Source organism: Ptychodera flava, chromosome 6, assembly GCF_041260155.1.
Source record: "Ptychodera flava strain L36383 chromosome 6, AS_Pfla_20210202, whole genome shotgun sequence".
Classification (NCBI taxonomy): Eukaryota; Metazoa; Hemichordata; class Enteropneusta; family Ptychoderidae; genus Ptychodera; species Ptychodera flava.
In genome coordinates this window covers 5,441,844-5,467,170 of record NC_091933.1, presented here as the reverse complement: position 1 = coordinate 5,467,170, position 25,327 = coordinate 5,441,844, and the positions used below count along the sequence as shown (strand labels likewise).

The 25,327-nt window shown below is 39.3% G+C and overlaps 2 protein-coding genes and 1 non-coding gene across 5 annotated transcripts in view; all 3 read right to left on the bottom strand.

Moving 5' to 3' along the window:
- LOC139134672 (protein O-linked-mannose beta-1,2-N-acetylglucosaminyltransferase 1-like) overlaps positions 1 to 5,723 on the bottom strand; it is a 40,812-nt gene extending 35,089 nt beyond the window's left edge. The window contains exons 1-5 of the mRNA XM_070701640.1: positions 5,592 to 5,723; positions 4,534 to 4,679; positions 3,160 to 3,273; positions 2,039 to 2,204; positions 1,244 to 1,305 (exon numbers count right to left, since the gene is read on the bottom strand). Of these exons, the coding sequence (XP_070557741.1) occupies positions 1,244 to 1,305; positions 2,039 to 2,204; positions 3,160 to 3,273; positions 4,534 to 4,576 (385 nt within the window). The 5' untranslated portion in view covers positions 4,577 to 4,679; positions 5,592 to 5,723. The remainder of the gene's footprint in view (positions 1 to 1,243; positions 1,306 to 2,038; positions 2,205 to 3,159; positions 3,274 to 4,533; positions 4,680 to 5,591) is intronic.
- A 1,382-nt stretch (positions 5,724 to 7,105) lies between these two features.
- Positions 7,106 to 25,327, bottom strand: part of LOC139134671 (uncharacterized) — a 28,887-nt gene continuing 10,665 nt past the window's right edge. The window contains exons 1-6 of one of the 3 annotated variants that reach the window (XR_011552830.1): positions 18,630 to 18,762; positions 18,272 to 18,333; positions 17,114 to 17,234; positions 14,635 to 14,694; positions 10,776 to 10,936; positions 7,106 to 10,114 (exon numbers count right to left, since the gene is read on the bottom strand). Coding sequence is in view for 2 of the 3 variants with exons in the window: in XM_070701638.1 (XP_070557739.1) it covers positions 10,865 to 10,936; positions 14,635 to 14,694; positions 17,114 to 17,234; positions 17,931 to 18,082 (405 nt within the window). In the remaining variant the exon portion in view is untranslated. Of the gene's footprint in view, positions 10,115 to 10,775; positions 10,937 to 14,634; positions 14,695 to 17,113; positions 17,235 to 17,930; positions 18,237 to 18,271; positions 18,334 to 18,629; positions 18,763 to 25,327 lie in introns of those variants that run through there. The other 2 variants (XM_070701638.1, XM_070701639.1) reach the window with 2 other exon arrangements.
- LOC139136037 (U6 spliceosomal RNA) lies at positions 17,357 to 17,463 on the bottom strand. Its single transcript, XR_011553077.1, has one exon. It is a non-coding gene; the product is annotated as a U6 spliceosomal RNA (small nuclear RNA).

The window sequence follows — 25,327 nt, the reverse complement described above, 5'->3', positions numbered from 1 at the left end:
GCATTCTTTTTCTAGGACGGCTATGCCAATTCGTCAAAACAGTTCCCGCACTCAGTTCACCTACCGATGCAGCCTAGAAGCGCCCTCAATGATCACAAGATCAAATCTTACCTTACTTCGGATTTGTGCTGAACAAACTCAGATGAAGGTCGCACACTATTTTTGAAATCGTGCTGCTTTATGATCTGCTTTATGATCTGAATCTAACAATTACAAGATTTTTTCACCTTTGTGGCTCATAAAAAAGACAATATTAAGCATGGACGTGGCAACACAGCTGAACACGGCGGGTGTACCACATGTCAATCGAAATACGAGTTTTATCAGCGAAAATAACAAACATCGGGACATCCTTTGGCGAGTAGGTGCGAAATAAGGTCCGAACCCGGTCTGGCAAGAAAATTTTGGAATTTAGGGGCCTAAAGAGGAACAATCGCCAAAATGGAAAACGGAGCGCTGGCTGCTAAATCAACTGTCGCCAACATCTCCGTCCACACGCCCTGCAGCTCTATGGGTGAAACCAGTCACCGTACAGGCAGAGTTTTACTGCAAAATTTTACAAGTCTTAATGGATGTACCGGTTCCATATTCCACAATTTCGTAGAACAAGGATGATAAAAGACATTTCTGTTAATGGTTAGGTAAATCGCTGTCTAGGACGGTTTTGCCAATTTCGAAAAGAATCGGTACGTAACGAGTAGCTGGAAACATCGTATTACATTCGTAGACATATAAAATAGGTCGATGTCGTATGTACATATATCATGCAATCGTCCACACAAAGGCAACGTCTTCCTTTAATACATACTGCCTGAATTAGACAGACAGATTAACAGATGTTCGAGAATTCCAACGATTCCTAACTCATACCACTTATATGATCGTACAGCTCAATCCGCCATGAGCAATCCTGGCAACCTGCGCAGAAAAAGTGCGCAGTTCAAATTAACCGCCAAATCGCGGAGCTGCGTCGCGACTGTAGTTGCTAATCATCATAATGTTTTATCCTTTCCACACCAAGACACAAATGCATATATACAGCAAAACCGTAACCCATCAGCAATAACTGGGTTGAAATCAAAAAGTTAGGAAGCGATTGTTTTACAGGCTCCTTTATAACATACTGGTTGTCTTCATTCAACAGTGATGAGACTGTGCAGTCTGAGGTGTCAAATGACAACATACATTTATAACATGCTTTATTTCACATGATCTGTAGCATGATCTTGCAACTAGTTCCTACCTTCAAAAGCAGCAATATTCATACCCCTGCTTGGATGATAGCTGCCATCTTCTGCAATTATGCTGATGGAACAAAAAGGAAAGGCACGGAAAATCAAACTTGGAGTTTCTGTTCTCTGTCTTATTGTAAGTCTCTCCACAGTTTGTTTTTCAACCTTTTTTGTGATGTACATCACCATTGTGACTGACACTGGCAGTCTTGCAGCCAGGAATTTTAAAGCAGGGGACACTGTGTCCCATTGCTGTTTAATTTTTGGGGACATTTTGCACATTTTGGGGGATAACATCTGTCAGTTGTCAATCAAGTTTTGTATTATTTTACCAAATTAGTTTTACAAAACAAAATTCAAGCTAACGAGACCACGTCACTTTGCTTGAATTTCAGGCAAGTAATTGTTGCTGTATACTGTATCTGTCGCCAATAAGAGCTCAATCGAACTAGAAGCAAGTTATAATATCAAATGCAGTGTGTAATTACTTCTATTCACAGCTCCGAAAGTATTAGATAAGCCTCAAAATAATCATGCAAAACAAAGGCCATCGTCAGTAAAGAACATTACTGTTAGTCTATCACCTACATCCAAAACAGTCGACCCATAAGTGCATCTGAGGTGACTGGGAGTACATGAGAATGAGGGACTACAGGTTCCGTCTTGGGGACATTGTCGCAAGGGTGCGTCCTGGCTGTAACACTGTTACTGGTTGAAATGCAAGCATGTCATTCCCATGCACACTGTGGAGCTCAAATTAAAGAGTAAATACAGGGTATGCCCTGTGGAAGTTCATTGCAACTTACTATTTATCATCTATGCAAACACTTGGAGATAATTTATTGGAATATCCACTCTTCAAATGAATACTTGTCTCCTTTGCCTTGCAAGCGTTCTGGTTCCCGCATTTTGGAACAACCTCTTCATCTTTTTTATCCGTCTCCACTGCATCACCTCCATCAAATTTCAACACTGTCATACCAACGAGAAGAAAATACTGATTAGTAGATAAGAGTACATTTATGATCATAAGATTATGCATGACATACGTTTGTAATAGATTGCCATTCCTGTATTGATTAAAAACAAAAAGTTACAGTAGTTCTAAAGTATGTCAAGTGTTTCTGTTCATAGTGAAATTTCTTTTGCCTTTATAAATTCAAATATTTTCCATATTATTATATCCTATTATCCACTGGCATGATCATGAGCTAACCAAACTCTCAATTATAGGTTAGTTTGAGAGTTTCATCTCATGTAAGGCTGTTGCGTGGCAACAAAAAAATCAACAATATTTAATTTTTCTGAAAATAATGATCCTGTATGTTCTGTCGCTGTAGTTTATTATGCAATATTATAGGAAAACCACTTTACAATTTATGATCATGAATGTTGTAATCCATAGTTTTGCTGTGTTACTGTGATCTGCACTTCAAACTAACTTTTATCATCATTATCACCATCACTAATGTTGCAATCATCATCTTATCACTGCTATCATCATCATTATCATCATAATCATTAACTTAGTCACGGTTTACTTCATGTCTGATGACAGTGATATGTCTTTCATTACCTTAATGTCAATTTTACATAGTAGGTAATGCTGCTCCAGATTGTCAAGGTATACCAAGATCAGACATACAACACTTCCTAATCTGATCAACATGTCTGCTGAATTTCACATGTAATCTACATGTACTGCCCTCGTTCTATTCTAGTGGCCGAGGATGACAAACAGATGCTAGACACAGACTGAAACAGAATCAAATGGCAGACTATGACAATGATTCACAGTGGTGAATTGTGGGTTATTGACAAAGACAGATACATGCATTCTGACACACCATTTGTCATTAATTCTGACGGATGAGTCACAATGTATCAAACCATGAAATGGCAGACAGCAAGAGGACAGGTAGCTTACCGTTATCGGTTTTGTCAGGTAACTCTTGATGAGTGGTTGTAGCATCTCTGGTAAAAGTGTACCACTGATAGACAAGCAGCAAGATGAGGCTTATCAGGATAATTTTGACCACCGCTGTCAAGTTCAAGGAAATTTCAGTCAGATATGCAGAGTGAGAGCAGTAGATTAAAATACACACATACACAATCATTTGATTTCAACGCAATTGGAGTATTGTACATCTCTATGTACAATATAGTCACTTATGTGTAATGAATAAAAAGAAATTTAAAAATATCAAACATTCTGAATACCTTAAAACATCTTGAGAAGACATTTCCTTTGAAAAACTGTTAGTGTTACTACGTTCCATCTCTAGGTAGTGTTCACAGATTTTGCAAGCAGCATGTTGATTGATCAAGTAAAAATTAAAGGACTTGTCCTTTCGGTTCCCAGACACATCACAGCATATCATCTCATCCCATACCATGTCGCACCAAAACCACTCACACCAAGCAATCTTGTACCAAAACTACTTCGGCCCAGGAGTCATGTCGCCCCAAAACCACTTCACCCCCAAAACAACATCACTTCACCCAAAACTATCGCCAACTGGTAAAATTGAAAATAACCAACCACTGCCATCGAAGTTTTCATCAACTATCTATCATCCAAGGACTAAGTCTTGAAAGTGTACACATTTCCAGAAAACGACGTTGTTCATTTCCTGAGTTGTAGCTTTCAGTAGTTGGCATTTTTCTTTTTTCTCATTCAACCTGAACCGTTTATGGTTTTATGCAAGAATAAATGGTTCATGGTAGCAGGTAAAAAAAAAACAAAGCTGTGATACATGGTGGCATTGTTGTTTTAGAATGAGTCGGTAGTATTACATTGGTACATGGTCACTACAGTTGAGGAGTGACCATGGATGGTATTATACTTTAGGCAAAGTGGTTTTAGTACAAGATGGTACCTGGGGTTAAGTGGTGCACGATGAGGTAGTACTTGGAATGAGGTGGTTTTGGTACAAAATGGTTTTGAGACAGAGCTGTATGGAGCGATGTGGTTTTGGTGTGAAGTGTCTTGACCCCAGTCTCTCTGTACATTTACTTGTTGAGTTAAATTCTGTAGCATATGTGAATATAAAGGTAACTGGTTCCTGATTTGGCTTTTTCATGCTGGGAGTTGGTTTTTAGGAGCTCAAAAAAATACCTCATCATTTTTTAAAGAGACTGAAGTTGAGAAACAAACCTATTATTTTTGTGGCCTAACGAATGTACCATTAATTTCATTGGTTCAGCCTACATGTATATAGTCTCTGTGTTTAATAATCATCTAATTTGACTAAACTCTAATTGAAAACAGACAGTTCAATAACTCTAAAATTTTACTTACATATCCCCTTCCGCCGTCCACAGGCAATTAGTTTAAGACGCATTCTCCTCTTTTCACGACTGGTTCATTGTCATGTTAACATTCATCTCAACAGCCAAGCTCTGTCTGTTTTGTGTCCTGTCAACACCTTCATATGTGTAGCTCATCTGCATTTACAGAAGACAAAAGAGTGATTTCACAAAAGAAGAGAGCTGATTATTAAATGCAATGAATAAAGTTTAAAAAACCTAAAACTTAAAACTTGCTATCAGTCAATCAATCAATATATCAATATATATATATATATATATATATATATATATATATATTTATTTTTTCTTTGTACACGAAGTAATTTGTGTTAGTATATATAACGCATTGTTTTTAGCATCGAGCACTGTCATTTCCCATGAGGAAACTGTCTTGCATAGATACAGTAGGACTTCTTGTAGTGGCCCTAGGAGGTGATATGATCATTTCCATGGTCATTTGTTATGCACGTTTGCTGGATAGTAATAGACAAATAAAAGTGTGAAATTGGCCCTTCCTCAAACTTTGACAGGTTTTTAAATATGTTTCTATGAAAAGCATTTTACATCCCCCATGATATTGACGATGAGATTAGGTGTCCGTGAACTTGTTACGAGGAAGACCAATTTAGGGTCGCTATCCCTACATTGACTGGCTCACAGGTGCCTGGGGTTGCCGGTCTCTATGCATGTACACCGGTAACCCCAGGCACCTGTGGACTGGCTTGCCTTCTGCAATACATGTCTTACTTGGCACAAGATCATTTGACATCAAAAACAGTCTTGGGTGTCCTAAATAAACACTGATTTGGAGGCAGGCGAACTTTTTGTCAAAACACGATAGTGAACATCTCCCATAAATTTATTGTCGAGAATGAACGTCGATGTGGCACCAGGTTGATCAGTTGATAGTTTCTGGTTAAATTCTACGCATCAAAATACAAATGTGTCGGCAGCTTTGTCACAAACATCATGCAATACTTGTAAGACAGCGGGTACAACACTTCAAACCATTATAAGGATCCTGCACTGATAGATGAGTGGTTTTACCTGTACGGAATTGTCTTGCAACAACAACAACAGTAGGACGCCATGTTAGATTTCGAGGCAATGCAAATTACGCCACCACGGTCAGAAGAGAAGTAATCGTTTGTTTACGTAGTACGTCCAAAAATAGTAGTCGGTCATTGATATCACGCAATTATTTTCAACAAACGGGGGGGGGGGGGAGAGAGAGAGAGAGAGAGAGAGAGAGAGAGAGAGAGAGAGAGAGAGCTGGGGAGAACCGAGGGAGAGGGAGCAGTGCCTCTATAATATTGTTAAAACTTACATGAGTGAGGGCGCACGTCCAATCATCCTCTTCTCCTAAAAAGACTGCTCAACTTTTAAAACCTTTAAAATTACACAAGCTGTATTTCTAATACAGCTAGAACACTTCATATCCGTTTGCTAAGGTAAAAAAAGCGTATGGGAGTTTGAGATGCAAATGGCATCCTTATGATCTATTACCTGGCCTATTACCTAAATAAAAATGGGGGTTCAATTCCAGGTGGAGACAATGAAAAAAAGGTTTACAAATTATCCTCAAATTTTAGCTGTTACCACAGCTTTAGGTAAAAATGTTTTTCTAGAAAATCGTGTTTCTAGTTAAGAAAAAAAAGAAAATGAAAATGTGGATGTATTATCAGAAAACTGAACTGAAAGTATTGCCAAATTTTTTCAATTATGGTTTTAATTTAACTTGAACATATCACAATAATGAAAAAAAAAGATGGTGCCATCATGCTTGTCAGCTTGATCTTTAACAAAACTATGATTAAAATTCATTGTTTTTCACGAAATTCACTGAAAATAAAAAAGCCATCCCAAGTTCATACAGTCGACACAATAAAATGTTTCCATAGTCATTGTATAACACCACAAAATCAACACAGCAGAGCTCTGTAATTTATAGAGGACAATCTGTGAACCAAATATATAATTCAATTATTACAAAATAATTACACCGAGAAATTAAAGGATTTAAAGTTTTACTTGATTAAGTAACACAATCTTCTAGTTTTGTAAAACTTTTCGGAATTTTAGGTTTTATCTCATACTTTTTAAAAATTTTTTTAGTAAGTCACATGGCTCATTTTGGCAAAATTCAGCCAGTTCATATTTTATATTTTCTCTCTCTCTTTCTCTCTCAACTTGGACTTGAGATTCCATGGTCCATCTTAATTTTCAGTTTGCATGAAGTCAGAATGTATATAGTCCATAAAATATCAACAGTAAAAAATAACACATTTTCACAAGATGAAACCTTTTGTGGATCAAGACCAAACATTCTACCAAAGTTCTTTAATCAATTTAAAAGAATACCCGATATTGACTTGACTTCACATGTGACATGTCATACTTCAGATACTTAGAGGGATTTATATTATGGTGTGCTGTTTATGTGCTTGAGGCATGGGTTAATTCCTCTCTCAGAGTGGTTTGATGAGGTAAATCTCAAAAGCTGGACGTTTCATGATCTAAATTTATCCACAACTTGACATCAAAAACGGGAGAAAATCTGGTAGTTCTTGAAAAACAATTTTATTAACAAAGAAATTATACAATATACTCTTTGTCTACAATAGAAAACTGTTCCAATCTTTGACATGATCATGAGTTCTCCAGAACCGTGAATTTTTCAATATGGTGTCTCCTAAATTTCCATTCCTTTCAAACCTACATCATAGCCTGGGTTGGCCACTTCAAGGTTCTGCCATCGTCCGCTCGCACGGCATGTTAGCCAGACAGGAGTCTTCCATTAACTACGCCGTGCGTGATCACACTGATATACTGTGCGAAGCTAGGAAGTCTGATAGAACTTGAAAATCAGGCGGATCAATCACAGCACGCGTTACTTAAACAGAGAAATCCGAGATGGCGCCGGCAAAGCGCAGAGTGTGCAACTGTGACATAGAGATCAACGAACAATCTTCACAGTCACTTACATGGCATTCTAAACAAGGTTTGCGTTTGCGGAGGACTTGATGATCGTCTTGGATCGAGGTACATGATTTTGTAAACCATGTTTCGCCAAAGTAAATACTTTAGCTAAGTTGCAAGACATTGTTACAAATTTACACTCTCGCTTTGAACGCGATACGGGAAGAATTAGATATGAAATGTAAACAACAACAGCGATCGCGGATTGGCTAGTTACAGGTCTCGTACTGTCGTGTGGTGGCGCTTTAAAAACCATGATCTGTGAGCTCGATCTGCCAAGGCCTGATTTCGGGAAGCATCCAGCTGCCCGAACAGCAGGCCTTGGCAAGCGAAGATGAGGTTCTGCTTGTTTACTGGACTCCAAGAACAAGTGTAACTTTGTCAGAATGCTGGTGAGAATGCACTCTGTCACATGAAAATGTTCAATTTTTGTACAAAATCACCGTTCCTGACCCATCCACTTTGTTTCCATGACAACAGGCCTCTTTCCCCGATTCTGAGTCAATTTTACAGATAAATACAGGAATGGCTCCTTTAGGGACGGACCATTAGATCTTGGGGGGGTGGTCAAAAACAGAAAAAAAAAATTTTCAGAGCAGAAAGTTAGGAAAAAAACAATCTTCAAACTAGTTTGCAAAATAAAAAAAAATAAATAAGAAGACAAAGGCGTAAAAAAAAAATCTGCAAAAGTCTTTAAAATTTTGAATTTTTTTTAGATTTTACCGACAGTAAGCAACTTTCTGTATTTTTAATACATCCTCCCGGCACATTTTTAATTTAAATTATACATTTAGAGTGACTGTATCCCTTATACTGGAAGTTGTGATTATCTTCTCTTTTCAGGACTTTTATATTCTGATCACTGAAAATTATGAAATTATAGAGCCTGTTTTCTACTTGTTTCCTGCATACAAACCAAGCAGGTACACTAGGTAAAACATTGAAACTATGGTATGGTTGTCAAGACAGAAAGTTGTATTTGCCTTTTAAGATCAAGGTAAACAGATGCAGGCCACATCAGTTTCATTTTTTTCACAGCATTTTATTACAATGATGAATGCAAGAATGGGTGAACAAGTAGAAACACGTCAATAATGATAAAACAACATATCAAGTCATTATGTATTATTTTGCTTTTAAAAAGGCATTTTCAATTCTTTTTTCTCATAAAAACAGCCTCACATAACAACAGCAACACATGTTTAATATTCAACAATACACTACGTAGAATGCCATCTATCCAACAAATCCCAACACAAAAACACATAAAAGGGTTGAACTTTGAAAGTTTCTCGATAGCAAATACTGAATAAATCTGCATGGTAATCGTTTTTGTGTAGCAAATTTCAAAGAAATTGGACAAGCCCTTTCAGAGACTACAGATTTTTTGACCATGAATGGCATAAATTGCCCAAAAAGACAAATATTGAAATTTCAACACATCTATACACATCCAATCAATTTGGACATGCTGCTACAGAGAAACAGATGTTTTGATCAAAAAAGGGCAACAATTGCTCTAAAAACACAAATATGCAAATTTCACTATATTATTTAGCTTATTTAGCTTCTCAGCTTGTCAAATCAATTGTAAATCATGAGATATGCATGATGTTTGGTGGGGTGAATGTAGGCATTTCACCACGCAGTAGAAAGGGAAGCCAGGAAACCAAAATAGTCAATTTTCAAAACTTACGAAGCTACTGAGGAGCAAGAAGACCATGTTTCAGAGGAAGATGTGTAATCTGAAAACAATGCTCCCAAAGTGCCACCAAATAACACCACTTTAATCTCTATTTTTCAAAAGCTCCGGCGGCAGGAGGGGGGACACCCCCCTCCTGACCTCCCCGGCAAAAATACTCCCCAAGTGCCACCAAATAACACCATTTTAATCTCTATTTTTCAAAAGCTCCAACGGCAGGAGGGGGACACCCCTCCTGACCATCCCCGCAAAAATACTCCCCAAGTGCCACCAAATAACACCATTTTAATCTCTATTTTTCAAAAGCTCCAACGGCAGGAGGGGACACCCATACTCCCCAAGTGCCACCAAATAACACCATTTTAATCTCTATTTTTCAAAAGCTCCAACAGCAGCAGGGGGACACCCCTCTCCTGACCCCATTTCCAGTGACCGCTTGCGTGGCCGCTTGTGGTGCTTGGCACCACATGTTTGCCCTCTTTATCTTCAGACAGCGACGAACGAAAAAAAAAATTATAAATCTGAAAATTTACTCTGAAAAAAAAAAAATTGCACAGCTAATCTCAATTGGAAAAAAAAAATTCGAAATTTACAATAGTAAAAAAAAATTTTCACAATTTCATTGTGACCACCCCCCCTCCCAAGGTCTAATGGTCCATCCCTTACTTCTGCTCACTATAGAAATTGCTGTTTTCAGTTTGAAAGCAATCCCTCCGGTCACATCGTGTTGCAGAGAGGATGTCGCTATGGGAACAGTTATTCCTCCATGTTGGTCAACATGTAAACACTGCAACAATGTAGCACCTTTCTCATCAGGGGGCTTGTCGTAGATTCCCTCCACGTCAGTCAAGAAAACTACCCTCTTTGGTTGTAACTGCTCACACAGAGTCTAAGCAAGGAATAAGAAACATGATCAACCTCTTGAATGTGTTGTACATCACATGAGATCAGTGAAAATGCTAAAAGTACTTGCTCTTATACATGATCATGATATTAGCAATAATGAGTGAAGTGCGAGTCAAAATGGCTGACTGGCAGCGTTAATGCATAGAATTGCCTGACGCGTCAGTCAAATGCAGCTACCAGAATAAAGATTTGAACATTTGAAGGTATATCCAACCAGCAAACGTAAATTCTGGTTGTGGATAATGTTATTTCATTGGTTTTGGATTTCTCACAGATTTTCAATGTCACGTAAAGGAGATAGCAGCGGCTTTTTTTAACCTCCATACTTATAGCTACTGCTAAGCTACTATCTGTTCTTTGAAGTACCAAGCAGTAGCACATTTTCAGAAATCTTATGATATAATTCAAGATATTAAGCTGCTAGTACTGCATAAGAGATAGCACATTTTCAGAAATCTTATGATATAATTCAAGATATTAAGCTGCTAGTACTGCATAAGAGATAGTACGGCCTAACAATCTTGCAATTCTGACTTTTGATTACAAGACATTCTACATACATGCTTACTTCTTGGAGCTAATCTCTGAGACCATCTGCATCTCACTGATAACACTATCAATTAATTCATGATAGTGTTTCTCACCTCTATAATGGTATCGCCACTTAAAATGGTGCATCCAAGCTGGCTGTCTATGACACAGTCGCCATGCATTATTGGTACAAAGCCACTGTCTAACAGACTGTGAATTTGGTGAATATGTAATCTTCCACATTTTTGTTGGCGGTTCTCCAACTGCCACATGCCTAGATGCAATATATTGAATAAAAGTTCCATGTATGATTCTCATTTCGCTGTGCACAAAGTTTCCCTCTGTGTTTAAGAATTTAAACATTACAGGTTAGATACTAGACTTGGTTCAAGTCTGTGATTTGTGAATGTTTGAGTGGAGTGAACGCAATGATTTGTATTTTGCTCTCATGTGAAACGCGCGCGTGAGTGGACGCGATGAGTAGGGTGAACGCGATGAGTGGAGTGAACGCTATACAGCGGAGTTTCACCCGGAATCACAGACTTGGCTTTCTTGCAGGGTTTGCGTTGCTATAAATTATTCATGAGATGACGTTTCTTTACTCATATATTATTCATAAGATGACATCACTAAATTTTACACATTGGGAGGAGTTACCAATTGACCTAAACGAGACGTGCATAAAACTCACACGGCGTTGTTGACAAAATGTCGAGTGCGGGTACGACCTCTGTTCTATCACCGAAAACGCGTGAAAATATCTGTGTTGTTTGTTGGGCCCATGTTACAAAATGCGAAAATCGTGGCCGGTTATTCAAGGATGGAAAAAGACACCGTCCTTACAGTTGTAGCCTGTTCTCTTACGTGCCCAAAGCGATGGAAATCAAAACAATGTGGAGCGACTTCGTATGTCAGTGATTTTCCGCTGCCGGTTGGTGCGCAGACGAACACATCTTTTCCTTCAATGTAACTCTCACCAAGCCTTCTTTGGTAATCTCGCATGATTAGCGGTGGTCGACCGATCAGTTGTAAAACGCGGTTGATGTACGAACTTGATGCCATTATTCGCCCAGATATAAAACGTACTCGATGTCTAGCTTTGCACGGAGATGACAACAAACTTTTTAATGCATGCAGAGGTTATTAGCAAGCGTTCTTCTTATTGGCCAGAATAACGGCGGGGGCTGTCAATCATTTTGTATTTGCTTACGTCACTGTGTACACAGTCCGTCTCACCGCCTGTACTTTGCAAGAAGTCCAAGTGGTGAATCCGGCAGAAATTAACTCACTACTGCGCAGACTCAAACGTGACGCATTCAATCGCTGGTAAAACCTGGCGCAAATTCCGGATAGGTTTGTACGAAAAAGGAGAGACACAAGAGAAACTATTATAAATGATTTTATTTTTTTAAAATTCACCGACTTGAACCAAGTCTAGTTAGATACTTGTTTGTAGAACTAACTCTCTGTCGGAGAACTGTAACTTCTGTCCTCTAATCCTTCCTTTACAAGGAAGAGATCATGTAGGGAAAGTGATGCACTCAGGCAGCCCTATTTAAGTACCAGTGACTCATTACTCAGTTGTGGTTTCACTTGAATTACTTTTGATGTATTGTCAAGGATCAAACTTCATGTAACAGTATGTATGTATTTAGTAATATGAAACTGTGTCTCGCTAATAAAATACTAACTAATGCACATCTGATAATACTGGCTGGAAATTTATTGCTATTTTCTAATTGGTGTCCATTAAACTACCTTTTACACTGCTTGTAATACTACAGTACATTTCACATCGGTGCCACAACTCAGTGTACGAGACGGTCACATTGCACCGACAACACAAACAATTAACTTGGGTATCAGGACACAGTAAACCAGCATGGGGCACAGTATGTGGTTTATCCCATGATGCAACTCGATTCGTACACACAGAGATCACCATTCTACCACCGAGGGCGCCATTACAAATATGACTAAAGCTGTCCAAAAATAGCCCCCAAGCTTGAAATTGAGGTCGAATGCGTACGCATGACTTTTATCCTCGTTCGCAGTTACGTCAATGTGATAGCCCGAAAGACGTACATTTTTCAGTTTTTTTCCGGATCTTTATAGCATTTTTCTATCCAAAGATCCATATCATTGAAAATTGTCGTTAAGTTTTCATTTTTTTGCCCTTTTGGGGATATTTTTAGCTATCTCTTCTCTGGTTTTTTATCAATGATGCCTGAAAGAGTGCATACACCATTGCCATGCTTGCTCCGAGTAAAATTATGTTCCCAGATTTTTATTTGACCGATATTTGGAAATTTCAGCGCAATTATTTAGTAAAAAATGAGATTTTTAACGGAATTTTGGCTATTTTTCGATTACAAACGTGGATTTTGAGAAATGATCAACATTAGATTGTCGTGCAACTAAATACGATTCCAACGATATACTGCTTGCCTATGTTGACCCCAAAATCGAGGGAGGAGATAGAGTTTGAAAACAGACAGTCACATCGGAATGAAAAATGTACTTTGCCATGTTATAATTTTGCTTTTGTATGCACATGCACTGTACTCAGGCTTACGCTCGCTTGTGCCGGGATTAAAATCGTACGAGACACGGCGTTGAAACAAATACAAATGACATGGCTCATTGGCTGTATCTGTGTATTGTGTAAGGCTTACCGGTATTAATCATGTAATTTCTCGATCGCACGAAATATGAATCAGTGTTCATTTTTGCACGGTCCTTGAATCGTAAAGACTAGAACAGATAGGAACGTGGCTTTGCATTGCCAACTGTTGACAAAACCTTTTGTTACGGCGCGTTTATAGGGTTGCGTTGCCGGTCTTCTGCCGGGGACCGGCTGATGTAAACAACACTGGCCGTACGTAAAACTACAAAGGCGCTAGGCAGTATGTTACTGCACGCTCACAGGATACTGAAGTGTTTACAAAACTCTCACGATCGCTTGTTGAAAATTGCGGTCTATTAAACGTTCACAACCGGCGTCAACAGCTTTGCTGGTCTGGAAGGGGTGTCGATTCAGTGCAGCTTGCGTTCGCCGAAATGTGTTTCTGTCAGTGTCACCGCGTAGCCGCAGAGCTGACATTCAGTAACTCGCTAATGCATGCTATCAATGTATCAGACATCGCCGCATTTGTGCTAAAAGTTCCATCCTTATATCTACTGAAACCACAAAAACCGTGTCATACATGTCTCTGGCCGATGATAAATACATATACGTGCGTACAAGAAAAACTTTCCACTGTCAGTCTAAATATTTTCGAGGCGATCGCAACGCGCTGATGACTGTATCTGCATGTACTCAACTATTGTATCGTGTTTCTATGGGTGCATACGCGCAATGGGGATAACGGGCAGGCCGATCTCCGTGTGTACAAATCGCATTGCATCATGGGTACTTTCACGTACCGTGTGGGGCAGCTCCGTCTAGACTCATTCCTGATCAGTTGATCCTCTTTTTTAGAGTTTCAGTTAAAAGCTAAAGAAAAAAAAAATAATTTTATTTGCAGCTGTAGTTAAAGCTGAGAAACCTCTTCAGCTCTTCAACTCTCAGCTGAAATTGTAAAAATAGTTACATTGTAGATCAAGTGTAATCACCTATTTTTTTTCTCAGTCCAGACCGAGTTGCCCTATGCTGGTTTACTGTAATTAATCAATGAGTCACGGTTATTTTGAAATTTGTGTCCTCACACCTAATGTGTGTTTTGTACATACCATGTGTCTGTCTCATACGCTGAGTAGTGCCACCAATGTGAAATGTGAAATGCACTGTATATGGGGAAACATTAGAGGCAACAACTGATTGCATGCTTTACGTCTGTTTTTCTGGATGAGCTGAGAAATTAGTGGTAATAAAAGTATAGTATGTGTGTGATGAACATGAAAGTTGACATATATGACTGACTGATGTATTACTACGGTGACATTTATACTAAGAACAAAATATACAGTTACCGGTAATGACACGGCTGGTATTTGCAAGTCCACAAACTCCTTGGTGATCATGTGGTTCAGCTGAAACAGTAATACAAGAGAATATTACCAGTAAAAATTGATCCCTCTTTTCTAGTTTGTTAAAACTTAAAATAAATTTCAAACGAAACACAAATAATACTGCCAGTATATCTATCTGTAGATCAGAACACTTCTTTAAATGAACAAACTAGCTTCCAAGCTTGTTTTTCACTCTTTTTACCATATATACCCTGAACATTGGCTTTAAATTTCTCACTGTATACTACAATCCAAACAGTGGTAGCGCTTTTCAAGTGTTTCCACTTTTACCACTACCACAGGCGGTAAGAATATACCTCATTTCTTGATAAAATTGAGAGGACTAACAGTACCGTTAGTTTCCTGAGTGAAAAACTGTAGTTTCCAAACAAAAGAATTAGCTAAATGATATAAATTTTTGATGGTTTTTTTCTTGAGTGAATGTCATGGTTTTGTTACACTACGTCACCTGTGGCATTAATGAAAATGGGAATGATAGTAAGAGTGCCTCTACTGTTGTAAATATTAATGAAATATCATAGATTAAGGGCCGGCATTGGTGAAATTTTCATACACTACCCATTCAAACCTACACACACACATGCTTTTTGGAATTTTGGAAAGAGTGTTTTCCGTAAGTCAATCATGTATTAACTAAAGTAATGGTTCGTCGCCATATTGGCACTGTGGCATTCAGAAGTTTTAGGTAGTTTCGTAGTCTCTCAAACATGGATGGACTTATGACTGTTTCAATAGAACACCTGTGTTACATGTAGAAAACTCAACACATATCTGTCTCCACACAGGCAAATTTGCCTTGTGAAATACCTTGTGAAATTTCCTCTCACCAGTGAGAACTTAATTTACTTGAGTCAGTGGCACATCAGTTTTGCTGAACCTACCCAAATTACCTGTAAACTAGTCCACAGTCACTGTTGATAACACTGGGTGTGGGCCAAACCACGTGGAGAAAGGGTTAAAAAGGCACACAGTGAATTAAAAACGCCTTTTTCTTGACTGGAAAATCTGGCAGCAATTTTTTAAGTAAAAGATATGCTCACACACGTAAGTACAAATACAGCAAATTTTCAAATCACCATTTACACAGTCCCATGTACATAACACTCATTTTCTTCTCAATTAGTACAAAGTGTGCTGAGAGTTAACCCTGTGGCCGACTTGTTTAATTGTTTATCAGAAAAAAAACAACAACAGAAGCACTGGTCTAGAAAAGATCACCAGTAATTTAGGTAAACAACAAACAGAGACTAAGGTCTTGACAGAGACACATCACAAATACCAGTCACTGGCCAGAACACTGTTGGTACCAGTTCATAACACCTCCCTTGACAACTTTAACAGACGGGTCATTTTAATACTTAAAATGCAAAGGCAGTGACTAAATGAGTAATCAGTGTTTTTGCTAAGGTTTGGGAACATCGGTAAATGATTTGGAACCCCGGTAACATTGCTGCTGTCCCCTAATCTGATTGCATTGATATAGACTATACCAAGGGGAACCCCGGTAAAATGACTGGGGAACCCGGTAACATTTACCGGGGTACCGGCCTTAACAAAAACAGTGACTAAATGAGTAATCAGTTTTTTTACGCCTGGTGATCAGACCCAGTGTTATCAACAGTGACTGTGGACTTGTACAGGTATGGGGTCAACAGGTTCAGCAAAACTGATGTACCAAATAAATTACAGTAATTTAGTTCTCACTGTTGAGAGGAAATTTCACATATTTCCTTTACTGGTATAGAACAAAGGCCAAGAAATTTTCAGACATTCCCACCTTGACTGAAAGATTTTAAGAGTGAGTGGAAGGGCATGTTCGTTCAATCCCAGCAGGTACTCCCAACTGCATACTTTAAAAGTCATAGACTGATTCACTTGGTGTCAATACATGACCATTGAACGTAGCACTAGCATACACTGGAGCCGAGGAGGGGTTCTACAATAATGTGACCACCAGGTTATTAAAATACTAATGGCATTTGAAACTCATGGGTACATTTAAAAAATTAATGGTGTTTACCAGAAATTCATTAAAGTGAGTTTCCTTGTATCATATTTTTCTCTATTTCTGTGATGTCCAGGCATGGCGTTTCCATGTCAATGACCTCTCTGAATGAACTCTTTGAATCGTTTTTATAATTTTTGGAAATTTCATTGCATCAGACCTATACCACTACACATGTAATACCTCAAATTTCCAGTTAGAATCAGTCAGAACACATGAGTCAGTGGCGTGTTGGCCTCTAGAGGGCGCACTGCTCATGGACATGAGTTTAAAGTACACTATGCCTGCTCATGGATATGGTTAAAGTATACATATGCCTAAGACTTTTTTGTGTGGGATACAAATCAGCAATTTTTTGTAAAAAAAAGGAGAGTATGGCAACAGTTATTTTCAAGAAGACTATAAGATGCAAACCATAGTCACAGATGTCCTTGTTTGACAAAATCCCATTTTTACTCTTGCTGCATCTGGGAATGTGTTGCCATGGAAGCCACTAGACACGCCATATTCCCGGGCTTGAAAATGACCAAACGACCTGCGAATAAACAAGTAATGTCAAGATATCATTCTTTATCAGCCTTGTCAGCAGTAGGCTTTCGTTTTACCATCAAAGATGACACTGCAGTTGGCCGACATGTAGCAGACACTAAAAATTGCAAAAATATGGAACGCTTCACGAATTTGCGTGTCATCCTTGCGCAGGGGCCATGCTAATCTTCTCTGTATCGTTCCAATTTTAGTATATGTGCCGCCGAAGCGCGCACATTTGTAGGGGGAAAGCGAGGTATTAATAAAGAATCATATGGGTACTATCACTGAACATGCAATTTTGGGATATATGCACGTTCCTGCTTTATGACAAAGGGCAGACAGGCAGACAGACGGACAGGCAGCCAGCCAGACAGACTTAACATATTTTTAAATTGTTTGACATGCTGACAAAGGTATTACTTCATTCAATCTCTCAGTATGTTAAGATTTGCTACAATTACCTGAAATACACTAACATAAGACCAAAATGACCACAATAACCTAAATAGCTGTTGAAAAGGAACATATTTACAGAACTTCCATTGCACTGCATTGTGGGGAAGACATGGCATTTGAATTGTAAATATATGTAAATTGTTGTTGTTTGTTAATGTTTACATAGATTCAAGTCGACTTACAAAGTGTGTGGTGGTTCAAATTGAGATGTGGTCTCATGACTGTGGGTTGGAAAGCAACTTACCCTGCCCCATGAACCACAACACATTTGCCATTAAGCTGTGTTAGGATCTGTGCAGCATGGCGTATGGCTTCCTTCTTGCATGACTCGAATGAATTTTTATTTGTTATGGCACTTCCGCCCAGTTTAACTATGCATTCGACAGGAGAAGGCATGATGTGGCTTTAGCATGCGATAAAAAGTCTATACCAATCACTCGATCTTTAGATTTCCCGTCGAATCCCGACGGCAGAGTATTCAACGCCAACAAGGAAGCCATACAAAAGACAGACGCTTTCAAAACGCCGGGTTTTTAAGGCCAAAGGTCATCGACATCAACCCCCTAAGTTGGAAGAAATAATTACCACTAGACACCTCCAGCTCGGTGATCTTGAATAGCGATCGCTTCCGCTTGTTCTTGTGTAAGCTGAAAATACATGTAAATGAGTACACAAGTTAAACATCTTCCCCATGAACGTTGTTGCTTTTTCTAAGCAGTATTTCTGAGACAAAGAAAAGCTTCTCAACTTTTGAGAAAACCTGTAAACCACAACAACATGCAAAAGGCGCGGCGTCGGGTTCACGCATGATCGAGAACGCGCGCGGCGTTGTGATCGTAGGCTGTACATAGTATAGGTATCACATGATTTTAGCCCGACCGCGCAACAAATTAACTTCAACATGTACGAAGTAATAAAACCATATCGATCTTTCGCTAGATACCTCCGATGTGTGTTGTCTGACTTTGGTATTCGCCAGCCGGGATTTACCGCCCCACCTGGACCAAAAAAACTCTCTCTGGATGGCCGACGGCGCGGTGGGGCTGTCGACATGTCAGATTTCCACTACGATGCTGAAGTTATTTTCGTATTCGTTTTCGTATTCGTTTTCGTATTCGTATTCGTATTCGTATTGGAGTCACTGACAAAATTTTTTATTTTTAGTCCAAATTTCGTACGTTTTATATAAAAGTTCTGTCTTTACAGAACTTTAAGTGCTTTTTATATGACAATATATCAATACTTCAATAATTGAGAATGTAAGTTGAAAAAGATCCAATCTTTTTAGGCCCTAGATTGAAAGATATCGTTGCTATCATTAGAGGAGAGATTTTAAAAACAAACGGCCAATACACAGGCGCTCCTTAGCTGGGTAGTCTGCTAAATAGGTCGATTTTCTGCTCGATCTATCGATCCCGTAGTCGATATGCCCGCCATTGTAACCTAAATACTCACTAGGTTACAGTGGCGGGCATATTGACCACGGGATCGATAGATCGAGCCGAAAATCGATCTATTTAGCAGACTACCAAGCTAAGGAGCGCCTGTGGGCCAGTAGTAGTCTTTGGAGGAAAGATTTTTTAAACAAACATCATTTTCGTATTCGTATTCGTATTCGTTTTCGTATTAACTTCTATCACAACAACCAACTTAAACATTCTGTTGACATCATTAGTATCGATAATGGAAATTTAGCTGACCCGCCTAATTTGACGAGTTGCAAAGGTATTCGTTTTCGTATTAACTTCTATCACAACAACCAACTTCAACATTCTGTTGACATCATTAGTATCGATAATGGAAATTTAGCTGACCCGCCCAATTTGACGAGTTGTAAAGGTAATTTTCTTGTTTTAAACTGATATCTCTGTGAAAGTGATCGTCATAACGACAGTGAATGCAGGGCTCAACGTTAACATTTTCATTTGATCGCATGCCCGTAAGTCGAAATTTTAGGGGCAAACCTTGGACCTTGAAAATATTAGAGGCTTTTGTAATGTCACGAAAACCTTAAAAATTATATATATGACGTGACAGCTGTCGCAAAGAAAATATCATCTCATATGATGTGGGAAAGCGTCATAAAAGAAAACGAGATGAATAAAATGGTATCATAGGCCTATGTCCCGATCGGTACATTTGTTTCCCTAATAAAGATTAAATTAATGTGTGAGCTGTTGTCAGAGTCTTTATTTGAGTACGGCCCATCTCTTTTTCTTTCCTTGCGTTTGCGTCAACTGTCATTGCCAGAACATGTTGATCAACTTGCGTTATGACAAGATACATTAGAGTGCATGGAAATTAATTTGTATCGCGAAATATCGAGAAATACCTGTATTCTATGATAAATAGACTTCAGCTAGTCTAGTAGCTGTCGCGACTGGCTCGATCGGTTTCTGTCATTTGTTACTGTGCGATCCAGTTTTAGTGTTATGTAGTTTGCCCCGCTCTACAACTCCGGTTCTGTAGGTCACTCCAAAAACTTTCAGCAGTACTATTTTGGGGGACCAATTAAGCCGCTAGCCGTAGATAGCTACTTTTTTCAACAAAAACTCTGAATAGAAATGCAGCAACTATCAACTTTCGATGGATATTTTGTAGGCAAGAGAACAAAACTCAAACGTATATGCGCATTTTTAAATCCCAGTGTTTGTCGATCGCCGGGGTCGAACGCTAAGATACGTCTGTTCTATTTTTGTACATCCATGGTCTGTTCTACATATTGCAGTCGCTACCCGGCAGATTTGCCATGATATTTCAACAAAGTTGCTTGCTATTTAGATCTAGCTGAAAACGAAAACCTTTATAAAACAGGCTAATCCAGTCCAAGCTTGATGAAATCGATGCTTTGATCTGCTTTCCAAAGGACGATTTCCGGAAATGGTCCAGCCGGTCACATGCCACCAACGCGAATATTTATTACGCACGTGAATGAACGCATGAAATATGTTGCAGTTGATGGACTTGATTTCCCTTGTCAGCTATATTTTGATGACATTTTATGCTGGATTATGATTGGTTCAATTGAAAGTATGTGACAGCACTAAAACTGCTTCTGATACTTGATTGGATTGTAGTAAAATTTATCATTAAATTCATGGGATATTTTGACAGATCATTCAAGATAACATCAGCAGACACATTGGCAGCGCTGTGCAGTGGAGAGAACGCGCTCAAACCTTTGAGTAACTCCGCTCAATGGCTATGCTTATTCAATGCGTATTTTGGGGTCGCGGCCTTTCGGGACAATGCTTCGTGAACACTGAGCGAATACATGTTGAATTTGATTACGTATGGAGAAATGTCTTGAAAAAATTTCAGTCGCAATCTCATAAAATTTGGTCGCCTATGCGACTGAAAATGGTCGCTACTTTGCCTACATGAATTATCGGTCGGTCCGGTTGTTAATCTTTACGGCCCGGATACGGTTTTGGGGCCCGGGGTCGTACGGGGGAAGGGCCCGAGCGGGCGGGGGCCCGTACGCCGTACGACCAAGGGCCGCAAAAGCCGTATCAGGGCCGTAAAGGTTTTATCATATACCTTATGAAATGGGTAAAATGTAGTTTATATAATATTCAACTTTGTTTAGGAGATAAAAATGCGTGCGATATCAAAGATTCATCGCCATTTGTGTAAGTTTTTCAGAAATAAGATGACCGCTTCCCGTCGCGGATTGACATACATAATGACGTCATTTGTTTACCTGCAGAATTCTAGAACGCGCAAAGCAACATCCGTACTGTACGTGACCAACAGAGATCAAGGCTGAATCGAGGTGTATGGAGGACAAAAGCGTGTTGTACAGTTTCTGGTAATTTTTACTGAACAGGCACGCACTTAGTATACACAGGATTTCACTAGAATTTAGAAATAAAAGCCGATGTCACCTGCACGGCCCCACTGTCGCCACGCGCAACTACGATCTGAGTGAGCAGACGTTTTCCTAATCTCGCGCTGGCTTTGTGTACGAATGGAACGTTTGCAGATAGCAACGCGCGTAGTAACCAGAATCGAAATAGTTCAGAAATGCACGCGATTGCCCATATTTGGGCACCGGGCCGGGGCGTGATACGTAAAAAAATGCACGGATCTGAGGGCGCTTTCTCCCATAGCTTTACACAGGCACGTGAATGTAGGTATATGATAAATGTTATTATTGCTCACATCTTTACTCTGAAAGATAAACTACCTATTGTGATTGATTTCTGTTACTTTCTCCCCTGTAGCAGCACGTACAACTTTGTCGTAACTTGCAATTTTGTAATTTTTGCCTTACCGCACTCCCTGAGTGTGTTGTTGAGCGATAGAGTTTTGTAAAGTATTGTATTGTATTGTTATTATAATTTATTTCAGGTCTACGTAGAGCCATATCAAAATCAAGTAAAATACTTGAAATACAAATTGTAAATGGATATGATTATTCTAAAGTGAGTCCAAAAGGATGACCGGATATAACAATTTTCACATTTTTTACTTAAGATGGTTGTCCTGGACAAGTCCCCCGTTCATCATAGCTTTCAACAGTCACCCGTTTTGCAGCGCCTCACAAAAAGCTGCCCTCCCCGCAAAATAGTGGTACAGTCCGGGGCAGCTCCTTTGCACAACAACTGCCTTACCATCGTTCGCTCTCACGAGTCCCATTACTTGGCACTAACTACCTGATTTCGGGGTGCATCCAGCTGCCCGGTCAAGAGATATTGGCAAGCGAAGATGCTGCCTTACCAGATCCCAACCGATTTTAAGTAATATTTTTCAAATAAAATGAGGTAAACAAAATTCTTTAAAATCTACAAATGCAAATTTATTTAAATTTAACAAAATTGGCAGATGAAATTACGAATCAAATTATCATAATATTTAAACCTCAGTAAATATCGTATATTGCACGTTTCATATCTGAAAGCTGGACTAAAAATAACACTTTCTGTCAGTGACTCCAATACGAATACGAATACGAATACGAAAACGAATACGAAAACGAATACGAAAATACTTCAGCATCGTATTTAACCCACAGTTCAGTGCGCTTATCAAAGTTCCACTTGGCACGTGACATCCCCCCTCCAATATCCTGTAATTAAAAACTCATAAAACTGACAATTGTAAACCTCCCACGACCAAGCTTCGTCTCAGTGATTACATTCGCTCTCTGAAAGGTAAAGCCAAGTTTACTCTATACTCGTTATCCTTACTGGAAACTCACGTACTTTCAGAAGTTGGGTAGAGAAGCGAATCTGACATGAATGGCAAACGACGGGTTGACGAAATCAGAACTGAAGAACTTTTCGCTCAGGTGATGATCTTACGGATTGAATTTTTAAAAGTCATGCAAATTTTTCTTTTGTAAATCGGCGTTTCACTTTTTTCATCTATCAAGATATAGTCAGTCTTTTTATGACAAATTGCTTCCGTCAAAAGTAGCGAATTCCTCCAACCTTTGTGGCTCGAGTACTGCTGTTCCACTGACCTAGCGACTCTTTGGAATATAAAGACAAAAAAAAGAATAATAGATTGTACTATTCCGATAACACGGTTTTCAAAAATAGGGTAGGTAGGTCGACAGGATTTTTTTATCTAAAATATTTGTATTTTTAATTATGCATTTTTCTTGCGGTCAAACACTGGCCACAACATTTCCAGAAAAACATACATACAGAAGGAAAAAAACATAAAAGACAAGTAACGAACGCGTGATTTTACGGTTTTTTTTTTTCTTTCTTTCTTTTACTTATACTACCGTGTTAACGTAGCTCTAAAAAGTTTAGGTGCGGCAGGTAAAAACTGGGGGAGATCGGATTATCGGAACAGCACATTTTTTTTTGTTCGTCCGGAACGCGATGCATTTAGCAGGAGTACACGTGTGTATGTGAGAGCACAAGAGCGGCTGATGATGTCCATGCACCTTAGTAATTCACGACTTTTTTTTTCATCAGAAACAACCTGACGCTTTGGTCGGAATCGTTTTTTTTTTCTCTTTATATGATCTAGAACTTGCATGAGTAATGTTAGTCCTGGGTTGTAATCTGGACAACTGCCTCGCCGAACGCCATTGGAATTCGGTGGGTCCCTGTCTGGATGACGGCTGCAACTAGAACTTGCCACAATTTAGCATTGTCAACAAGAAATTTGGAATGAAAGTGCAGAGCCTGGACGGTATACTTTATTTAATTGTTATTTCGGCAAAGTAATTAAATGTTGGGAAGAATATGTTTTCGATCTTTATAGCCCCTTGGCTGACTAGTCTGCATTCCAAAAACCTCGACCCCCTTTACGTGTACGTATGAAAGTGTACGCAAAATCATGGCGCCGAGGCACGCAGAACGCCATGTTTGTAACCGAAAGGATAATATCAAAACCAATAAAGGGAACCAAAGTAGGGATCATTTTACAATGGGTAGGCATTACCTTGACATACATTGGTACACATTGCCACTCATTACCGCCTTACCCCACCAGCCCGCTCTGCTCTCAACGTCGCTAGTCATGGCAAAGAATTTTCCCACCCAATCCTCGAGAAAATCATATTGTTTGATGACAAATTGTATTGTCGACATGGTATCACTAACAATATTCCCGGGTTTTCTAAGATATTATCACAGACTGGGTATGGATTTTTCAGTGATCTTAATGCAACAGTCCATTCTAAGCATAGTTCCATTGATGGTTTTAGATTTTTACACGAGGAAGGTCGTTAAATTTGGCGCACCATTAGCCTGCCGGGGCGGGGGTCATGTTCAGACATTACTGCCGTGGACATCACGAACCGCCAAAATAGCTCGGCCGGGGCTTTCTGTGTTCCTCAGACATGACCCGTGTTTCGACCTTCACAAAATAGAAGTATCCAGACACCCCTCCTACTAAATCCCTGGCGTAACAGAGGTCAAGACCGAGCAAATCTCTGTATCCAAAAACTGAACAATTACATCACAAACAATACAGTCAGGGACCGCTGTACATACCTCATGGAGGTAACACACATAAACATAACATAACATGCATAACAAACAGACAGCTAGAGCAGCTTGATCATATATGTTTTGGATATCTCAGTTCACTGTTGCAGTCGCGAGTCGTAAGAACAAAATACGCCTGCTCCAAAATCAAAGTGAAAACCAACTCCACCTAAAATTTTCGCCTCTCTGGCCGGGTGAGTGTAGCCCGGGTGACTCTGAATGAGAGCATAAGGACCGAAACCCAAAGTTACAGTCATAGTCACGGTGATTTAGGCTCGCGTCTGACACTTTGACTATCAACTATTTGCGCCATACTCACCCAAGTTAAAGCTCGAAACTCGACCATGAATTTGCTGATGTCAGGTCTTGATTTTCGTTGTTTCAGTGAACGGGTGTGAAGTCCGAAATTATGAAAAGATGCGGATAGGTGGAACCGAACAAGAACAGTATGGTCAGCGCCAGCGACGCTTACATCTGCTGTCATCATCCGCTCGCACGGGTCCGTTACTTCCCACTAAACCTAAACTACCTGGTTTTTGATTTGGGGAGCATCTAGCTGCCCGGACATGAGACCTTTGCAAGCGAAGATGGTCTGCTCATGGATGTACAAAAATATATTTTTGTACATCCATGGTCTGCTATGGGCAAGTTGTAAGGTCCTAACTCCAAAGTGTTGGTGAGTAGTCAG